Source organism: Amphiura filiformis, chromosome 6, assembly GCF_039555335.1.
Source record: "Amphiura filiformis chromosome 6, Afil_fr2py, whole genome shotgun sequence".
In the NCBI taxonomy this organism is placed as follows: Eukaryota; Metazoa; Echinodermata; class Ophiuroidea; order Amphilepidida; family Amphiuridae; genus Amphiura; species Amphiura filiformis.
The window spans coordinates 2,116,371-2,126,578 of record NC_092633.1 but is presented as its reverse complement, the minus strand read 5'-3'; the positions used below and the strand labels follow the sequence as shown (position 1 = coordinate 2,126,578).

Sequence of the window (10,208 nt, the reverse complement as noted above, 5' to 3'; positions counted from 1 at the left end):
GAAACTGATGAGGGCCAGTAGATGGCCCTTGAAGATATTGGCTTATTTCGAACACTGCTGCTACAATCAAATACTTTTGAGTACCATATTGACTGTGATTAAGGCATTACGTGACTTTTGAGCTCTAAGGTAAAGGTAAAGGAGACGATCCTGTATAAACAGTGATCAGAGTGCCCATCTCTCTTACATTGGTGATTGGGCCAGACTCTTCCATGTAATGTTGCTGTAGGGGGATATACCTCCTCCACAGCGAGTCTGTTACCTTCCCAGCATTTAAGAATGACTGTACCCATTTAAACACCTGGGTGGAGAGGAGTAATCGAGATAAAGTACCTTACTCAAGGGCACAACACGATGGCGTTGCCGGGGCTCGAACCTGCAACCTTCCGATTATGAGTCAGTGCCTGTTCTGCTAGGCCACCGTGCTCTAATTAAAGCTATAATGAAATAATATCAGTAATAACTGTCAGAATGGGTGTCTGTCCATTTCAAGCTGAAATAATGAGGTAAAAGGAAAGAAACCCCACTGGCTATAATGGCCGTTTAACATTGCGCTCTATCATGAACAACATTATTTCAAAATTACTCTATTGTCCTACAAACACAAGAAATTTGGCTGATTCCATAGGTGTAAGTTGGGACATGTGTAAATATTACAAATAGACCAACAATTCAGGATTGGAAAAAAAAATCATTTTAAAAGATCGTACATTACGGCTTTAATTAGACATTCCAGAAGTTCAGCTATTTCATTTTGGTTACACTAAGCTGTGTATTTGAAATGAAAATATTTAACATGGAATCATACATCATTGTGGTCTCTCTCCGCAGCAGTTCAAGCTGTTGTTCCATCTGTTGCGTTTGAGCCATTAAAGTTGCTGTTTGCAGGGTGAGTTCTAAAAGTGCAGGCTTTTTCGCAGGTACGCAGGTCTGACTATGCCACTTACGTTTACGCTGCTCGCGCTTTTCTGTAGAGTGCCCAACATCAGGTTTGCTACTGCAGCCGCTTCGTATCAAATTTGAGCTTGTAGTAGATGTTTCTCCATCAATATCTGCTGACTGACTATGCCGCCTTCGTTTACGCTGCTCGCGCTTTTCTGTAGAGTTCTCAACATCAGGTTTGCTACTGCAGCCGCTTCGTATCAAATTTGAGCTTGCAGTAGATGTTTCTCCATCAATATCTGCTGACTGACTATGCCGCCTTCGTTTACGCTGCTCGCGCTTTTCTGTAGAGTGCCCAACGTCAGGTTTGCTATTGCAGCCGCCTCGTATCAAATTTGAGCTTGCAGTAGATGTTTCTCCATCAATATCTGCTGACTGACTATGCCGCCTTCGTTTACGCTGCTCGCGCTTTTCTGTAGAGTGCTCAACATCAGGTTTACTACTGCAACCGCTTCCTACCAAATTTGAGCTTGGAGTAGATGTTTCTCCATCAATATCTGCTGTCTGACTATGCCGCCTTCGTTTACGTTGCTCACGTTTCTCGATAGAGTGCTCAATATCAGGTTTGCTACTACTAATAGATGTTTCTCCATTGATATCTGCAGTATGCGCAATGTTCTGAGGATGATGCGCAGCAAAGGATCGCTTGGAGTTAGATTTCCTTGCAACATACCCACTATCACCTGTGTCTTGACTTGAACTAGACATTCCAGACTTTCTGCTTCCATGACAACCATGGTTTCCATGGCTACTTTGACTATCATCATTACCATTTGTGCATGAAGCTATCCCAGCATCACTTTGTGTCATCGTATCACTTTTAGCATTGGTACTTTCTTTCGAGATGACCTTAACAGTTTTCAAAGTAGGACGGAAGAAGACGCTTCCTGAAGATCCTTCGCTCTCAAGAGAATCATCTTGCTGTTTATCGCCCCCTATGTTTGGAGGCAAGTCATCTCTTTTGCAAGAGCTGCTGCTGTCTGAGCTTTCATCCGAGGCAGCTTTGTCTGCTTTGGTGCGATGGCGAGCTTTGAGACGGATATGAGCACGTGGAGCGTCACCTACTACTCTGTTGAAAGCAGCTCTATCTTCTTCTTTACAAGTTTCTGCATTATTCATCCAGGAAGTGGTGCTGTTACCATGGTTACCGTTCACCTGACCAATGATGCATTCTGTTAGCTGTAGCAAAGAGATACAAAACAAGAAGAATATTTTATATTAGTTTGGAGATAATTTATTAATTGTTGTTGATATCACCCAACAGCTTCTCAGATAGCTTGTCCTTTGTCTCACTGGTGGTCTCCATTTGCCATATGATGTGATGGAGCATAAAGATCATATCTTCTGCAGGGCTCCTCCACTGGCATTCTCAGGATGTGTCCACAGAATTAAAGCGAAGTTGACACTCTCTTACTTGATGTGAGGCTAGGTGTGTCATTCATAGCATAGATCCCAGCGTTGCTTGCACAGTCAAGATGTTTGATGTTGGGAATAATCCTGTAGTATGATGTGGCGAATGCATTTATCTTATTTCCCATGTCACCATAATTACCCAAGATTCACAGCAGTTGAAAAGCCCGATTATGGAGATTGATGAACTTCTCCAAAGGTCCTCTAACTTCCAAAAAGGAGTCGAAAGCAAGTGCTTTCCGCCTGATTAGATCGCTGGTACATCACAGGTCCCAGATACTTGAAGTTGGATATATGCTTGACAATCTCTCCATACACTTGAAATGGTACCATTATTGGGTTATTCAAATGAAATCCGTTGCAACCCCTATACGCTGGCGAAATTACGTAATAAATCGGATTAACTACCATAGCAATAGGTGAAAACAATTATGAGTATACCGCGCCGCACTACAAGCAGGTTACACTAATCAACTGTGTATGTCTGCAATCATAGATTGAATACAATACCGGTCTTTTCAAATATACTAATCTTACAGGTGCAAGTGATCAGCATGGTATGGTCCAACGCAGAGGTACCGCTCAACGTATCAGTGCAGCGCGATATATTCAAAAATTGTTTTCACCTATTGCTATGGTAGTTAATCCGATTATTACGTAACTTCGCCAGCGTATGGAAGACATGACCTTAATCTTCTACACAGGAGTGTGAATTGCATATAAGATTACCAGAATGGCGACTATTAGAAATCTACACCCTGTGTGGAAGATTAAGGCCATGTCTTCCATAGGGGGTGTAGCCAATGTGGCTTCCAACTTGTATTCTTACCTGCAATATGTCTGGAGAAGATGTAGATGATTCATCAAATTCCACACTGCTAATGGAGCCCAGATCTGAAATGACAACAAGTTTGAAAATTGAAAACATGGCTTACCGAGATTTGCCGACTACAATGTTCATTTTGACCTGTGATTATTTGAGCCACGGCCCTCGACAATCAGAAAAGTGGGGGAGGGACAACAAGTTATTTTGACAATGCGTGAGATTTTACTCATTTTCCAGCTTTTTGCGTGAGATTTACTACCTAGGCGTGAGATTATACTACCTTGGCGTGAGACCGTGAGAAAGTGACCCAATGCGTGAGACTCACGGCTTGGGTGACAGCCCTGATCACTAAGTTGTGTTGGATATCTAAAGGTCATTTGAAATCCATGAGAAATCTGCTCTCAACTAAATTGATATTAAGGGGGTTAGCTCTTAGTAGTTCCTTGTTTTGTAAATGGGCAATTCACGCTTCCGTAGCTTCTACACAGAGATTTCGGAGCTATTTTTTTTGTTATTTCCCTATTCCACGTTCATCAAGGCCATTACTATACAGTTGAATGAGCATGAAAAGAATCTTCCGCACGACTATATACAGTGCCACGGTTGTTTGATGGGATCATTTATTAGTTTTTCAAACAAAACATCATTAACAACCAAATTTTAGGCTTAACAGCTCAAAGTGATATCATGCTAAAGTATACAGATGCTTTTGAGTCATTCTCAACTTTAATTTCCACTCTTTTACAAAATTATTCACTTTTATAGCATTTTTAAAGCTTTTTAGTAAAATGTATCTGTTAATGACAAAATTGGTGGTGCTATTTAGTTATTGGAAATTAAACTTTCAAGCTTTTAATACAAACAATTCCTTTTATTGTTTGATAAAATGTTTATAAAATTTCCTTATTGCTTGTTTCACACATTCCAGCTGTTTTAATGGCAGTATTAATCACCTACCCCTTGCAAATAAAGAAATATGATTTAGAATAAATAGCGGCATCTATAGTTTGCATTTAGTTAATAATGAAGCCAATTCTATATACATCAAACAACCGTAGTGCGAAGTAAATATCGTTTTTGTATGCTTTTGGAATCTAATGATTTCAGAAAACTTTCCACAACCTTTGAATATTTTGAAGGAAAAAAAAATTTCTTTGTTTATTTATTAAAAATTCACATTACAGTCGAAACTTGACTAAGTGCATGTTTTTAATGGACAGATGCAAAAGCTTTTCTGCAAATTCACCAAGGAGGTTTAAGTGATTGATATGCCGCTTACAGTAATAAATCATTTCGGAGGATTGTATTGTTGTTTTAATTAACTACTATTCCAGTTGAAATTGGTAGATTTCAAATTGAATCACCCATATTCAGGTAATAACATTTTAAATTCACATTATTTGTGCGGAATATCAAGCTCATGTCTTCCATATGGGTGTATGAATTACAACTGGAAGGAGTCAAATTTTTGATGTTGCCCAGCAAATTATCTATCAGAAACATGCCAATTATCACTTGAGCAACTTCAGCAAATTTGTCACACTGTAGGTGTTTATTATATCTCAGAGTCTTTGAATTATTAAAATTTGAAACAGTTAACATTAAATTCAAGTGATTATGGCCGTAGATGATATTTTTTGATATTTCCCCAAAATTTCAGCACTTTTTGCCCGAAGTAGTTGGATTTTCAATAATTTTTGGGGGATTAGGGAGATTCCCCCATGCCCTCCCAGTGGCGTAGCGTGGGTCATCCGATTGGGGGCATGACCATGATGGGGGGGGGGGGCACCGGTCTGATGGGGGGCACAATCCATGTTTTGGCAATTTTCCTATGGGATTTTCTAAATTTTGCAGTCGATTGGGGGGGGCACATGCCCCCCTGCCCTTACGACACTATACGCCACTGTGCACTCCCATGATATTGAAACTGCCGGAGAGAAAACTGTTGCCAATGACTTGTAAAGCTACACTATAGCTTTCAGAAAAAACAGCACTCTCTTCTTCAGATAATTAGCGACATCCATGGGGTTTTGTTCCCTTAATGAGCGTCTAACCACAAAGCATCAACGCATTAGCGGTCAATTACCAGTCTGTTGGTATGATTGTGGGATGATTTAATCAGCCAATCAAACCCCCACTTCTGTGTTTACGCTGTATACGCTCACCAAGGATAACAGATTGCCATTCTTTGAAAGCTAATGCAGCAACTTTGTTAACGAAACATGTGTATGAAAATGAGACCTGCACGTGGAGAAAAATGTGATGTGCCCAAGCTAAATGAGTCAGATGTCGGGAATTTTGATTTTGAGATATAGCCAATAATAATATTATTCAACTTCCTTCTATTGTTTTATGCGACACTAAAGTGGCCACATCTCTGGAACCATTAAGTCTCATTATCTTGTTCTTATCACAAAGAAAGGAAACTGGGAATAAAGCTATTGTCATTAAGGGATCTAGAATGAGCGTTTATGGCGTTTCGACAGTATTTTTTGTGGGACATGAGAGCACCTCAGACGTATCGAATTGCATTCTGAATACGAAGCATGTCTTTCTGATATCAAATAATTTTCATATTTTGAAATTCACAATATAATACAAATTTTATGACAAATTATAAAAATTTGATATTTTTCAAATTTTTTGATATATAGGCTAACAGTCCTCAAAATAAATTTTATAAATCTAATGATATATTCTTAAAGTGTATGTAGCTGGGAGGAAAAGCCGACGATCAATTGAAAATTTTGACCTTTTATATTGAAGATATGGATTTTTCCCCAAAAGACCTTTTTTTTTTTTTGGTGTTTTGGGAAAAAAAAAAACCCATATCTTCAATACGAAAGGTCAAAATTTTCAATTGATCGTCGGCTTTTCATCCCACCTACATACACTTTAAGTATAAATCATTAGATTTATAAAGTTTACTTCTACTGTTAAATATCAAAAATATCAATTTTTAATGATTTGCCATAAAATGTGTATTACATTGCGAATTTCAAAAAATCTAAATTATTTGATATCAGAAGGACATTCTTCGTATTCAGAATGCAATTCGATATGTCTGATGTGCTCTAATGTCCCACAATAAATACTGTCCAAACGCTCATACCCCACCCCTTAAGTACATGGGATAAAAGTAATCATTTTGGAGAAATACACAATAAAAAAACAAATGTTTGTTTGAAGTTTTTTCAGACAGGGTATAAAACTTTTTTGCCCAATTTTTTTCTAATAAAGCCTATATCCAAAAAAATGGGGGCAGGGGGGGCATGTGCCCTGGGCGCCACCCTTAGGGGGCGCCAAATTGACCAATTCAGCATTTTGCACCCCCTCCTAGCGATTAAAGTCAAAATTGTGTGCGCTTCGCACACATTTCAGCACAAAATCATTGGAAAGATCAATTTTAGACCGATATTCAACTTCATTATAACCAAATTAATGACATTTGTTTCAAGAATTGGAGGAGGGGGTGCAAATATGTATCCTTAGCCCTGGGTGCCACAACCCCTAGCTACGACACTGATTCTAACCAAATTTGGACACCATCCAGTTATTTTCCCTATAGGTACCTTGCAATATTTATATAATATTAAATGGCTTTGAGTGTGATACAAGAACATATTGCATAAGATTAAAAAAAATATTGCACGAGTCGAAGACTATAGTGCAATTTGTATATCGAGTTCAATATATTCTTGTATCACACAAAAATAAGCCATTCAATATTATTATTATTATTATTTATATCAGGCTTTCTCTCTGCGGTAAATTGAAAATTTAAGCTTATCTAGCAGATGCACCGGGCCTATAACCAATACGTAGGCCTGTTGCAATTAATGTAAGCTTACCTTTTGACCTTCTTGTTTGGGTTACTTCTTAATTGTTTTTTTTTCTCTCTTTTCAAAAAATCGCTTAAAATTAACTGATCTCTTAGCATTTATACTATATTCACAAAATGTCAGCTTTCTTGTGCGATATATGTGAGCATATGCTATGAAATCTTAATATTTGTCTTACACTTATATTCTGCATGTTCTTTATTCATCTTTTTTTTTCTGCTTAGTTTCTACATGAATGTATGAAAGAGGGTGGGGGGTGTTTGTATGTATGTAATTGTTTTTTATTAGATAAATTAGGAAACTTAGGCTAAGGTTAAGGGGGTGTTTGTTGACAGGCCCTTTTGGCCTTCTGAGCATCTCTCATTCAAATGTGTATGTTTTGCTGTTATTGTTTTGTTGTATTTTGCTCTTTCCTTCCCCAAAGACAAATTCGGAAAATATACAGGTTTATTTGTAGATGTGGATTATATTTCCTAGGTAATTCATCGTCCAGAATTGCCGGTTTTGTGGTTTTACTTGTTTATAAAATCTCATGTAAGCCGGTACAGTGGCCGTGTTGTTGCATTGTGATGCGTGTTGGTGCTGTCAGGTACCGTGACCATGGTGACGCGCGATGGCGTACGCGATATGCGTATGGATGATTCACAATATTAATTTTGAATCGCACAATATCATTTTAATATTGTTCACATCGGGGTACTCTTGTTGGACAATAACAAATATGTGTTTTTATTGTATCGATAAAAAGCCTTATATAAATAATAATCATAAATATTGGTCATAATGCCCATATATGACATTTGGCATATGTAACACGATCTGGTCCATGGGGGCCAAAGGCGGCAAATTTGTAATTGAGATAAAGGCAAAAATATGGAGTAAAAACAATAAAATACATAACAAAATACACATCAAAAAGCTTTAGAACTTTAGAGCCAAGTATGCTAGACCTGTGGTGTTTTCAGTCCTATTGTTTGTATTAGGTAATAATTATAGTAACTCAATTTTCAAAAATGCCTCCTTTGGCCCCCATGGAGCAGATCATATCACATATACACAAATATTATACACAGAAATATATACGCTAGAAATTCCCACACACAGAAAACAGCTAGCTCCTCTTTTGATGTTTATTAAGGTATGGCGAGTGTGACCTTCAGCACGTAAAAGGTAAATTTGTCCAAACAAAATTAAGGTAAAAATGTGTTTTCTTTTGTGATTTTATTCAAAGTGGTCGTGAATTAATTTGGAGGAAAATTGCATTCCCAACTTCTCTGAGACATATACACACCACAAAATGAATGTGTGCAACAGCTCTGAACCAATTTTGTATTCATTTTTGTACTCATTTTAATGCATTTTTCAAGTTGATTACAAATATGGTCATGAAAATTTAAAATTCTGAAATGTCTGCATTAAAAAAAAATTGAACTTGTCGTCTGCAGTCAACACCCATGTAAAGAGAGTTAATCAGCCTAAGTGTCTCTGGGAGACAGACCATAGCAGTGTTTGCCGAAATCCAAGTGTTTCTAAAATGCTGTTAATGATTATTTATTGCACATGCTGAGGAAGCCTGTTAACCTTTTTGAAATAGCTAAGTGGGAGGATTTTCAATGAAATATATTTGTGTAAAAACTGAAGTATATGTACAGGCCTGGTATAACAATAAAATTTATACAATTTGAAAAATAGAATTCCGCAAGTATGCCGCTTATTTTTTGGTTTGATATTTATTTGTCTATCAAGATCATTTCTTTAGTCACCAGATAAGCTTTATCCCAATAAAACCGATGGTATTCACCGTTGAAGTGACGTAGTTAATTGGATTAAAGGAGGATTTCGTGATCCTAGCATCCTCTTTTTATGACATTTTTCAGTAGATATCCACGAAAAAAAGCTTCTTCCCAAAATTTCAGTTGATTCCAATTTTACGTTTGCGAGTTATGCATGATTACATGATTATGTGTATTGCACTGCTCCATAGGCCACTGTTGTAATTTCGTTCTGGTATACCAGAATGAAATTCAAATTTGACGATATTTTTGCTAAACGAATTAATCTGCAAGAAATTTTTGGTATAATAAACATTTCCAGTGGTATAAAAATTTCAACTTTTTTTGAGAAAAGCGGGGGAATGAGGCTGTGGATCGCGAAATGCCCTTTTAACTACCATTGCAATAGATAAATACAATTTTGACTATATCGCCCTGCACTACAACGTTCACACGGTACCGATGCATTGAACCATAGATGTCAAGGAAAGGCTGATCTGACTAGTACCTGTAAGTATTAGTATGTTTAAAAAGAGCGGTATTGTATTCAATCTATGTTTGCTGACATACACAGGTGATTAATGCAATTTGCTTGTAGTGCAGGGCGATCTATTCAAAAATTGTATTCATCTATTGCTAAGGTAGTTACTCCAATTATAACGTCACTTCGATGGCGAATACAAGTGAAGATATGGCCAGTTATGTAACCTAGTCTTAAAACCGCTTCTGCCACTTTTGTCTTTGTGTGACAAAAGTGACTGAATAGAGTTGAACCATGGACCAGTTGGTCGGTGCTCTTCATGGCCCTGCAAGGTGCTAACACTTCAAAGTGTTCATAGTTCTGGTCGCTTGGGTTCAACTCCCCCGCACAGGCACGGAATCCTACATAATATGTATCATGTTCACTTCCATCTAGCGATCAATAAGCTGCACACATGTGTAATCCAATTCAATGCACAAGCTCATACCATGAGCAAATGCAAACAATAGAAACCTTGATCAATAATGAACGTTGGTCAAAAGACGAGCTTACTGAAGTGAAAAATGTTGTACATGCAGAATCATCATTTATGCATATTGCCTTGAAAGTCATAAAAAGCGATTGCATGATTTTATTTATAAACCATATTGCAATATTTCAAAATGTTTTATATGCTTTTTGACCCAGAAATGTATGAATTTGATGCAAAATCGTGATGAAAAATAACATTAATTGTACCAGTCAGATTCAAAAAGAGAGAATCTCATTACACACATTAATTACATCAAAATCCAAACAATAGATGGTCAGGTTCATGGAGAATGCTCAAATAGTTGTATATTGCTATATGTTTTATCATTAAAATCAGATATGGAAAACTATCAAAAATACAGCTCAAACGGACATCACTATTTGTGTGCATAATATATTGCAGC

General features: G+C 37.3%; 1 protein-coding gene across 1 annotated transcript; it reads right to left on the bottom strand.

Annotated features, from left to right (window-relative positions):
* Nucleotides 1-215: 215 nt before the first annotated feature.
* LOC140156087 (uncharacterized) lies at nt 216-4,470 on the bottom strand. Its single transcript, XM_072179207.1, has 3 exons — nt 4,458-4,470; nt 3,182-3,246; nt 216-2,121 (listed from the first exon to the last, which is right to left on the bottom strand). Exons 1-3 carry the CDS (start codon nt 4,468-4,470, stop codon nt 745-747), a joined length of 1,455 nt encoding a protein of 484 aa, XP_072035308.1. The 3' UTR covers nt 216-744.
* Between the last annotated feature and the right edge of the window lie 5,738 nt (nt 4,471-10,208).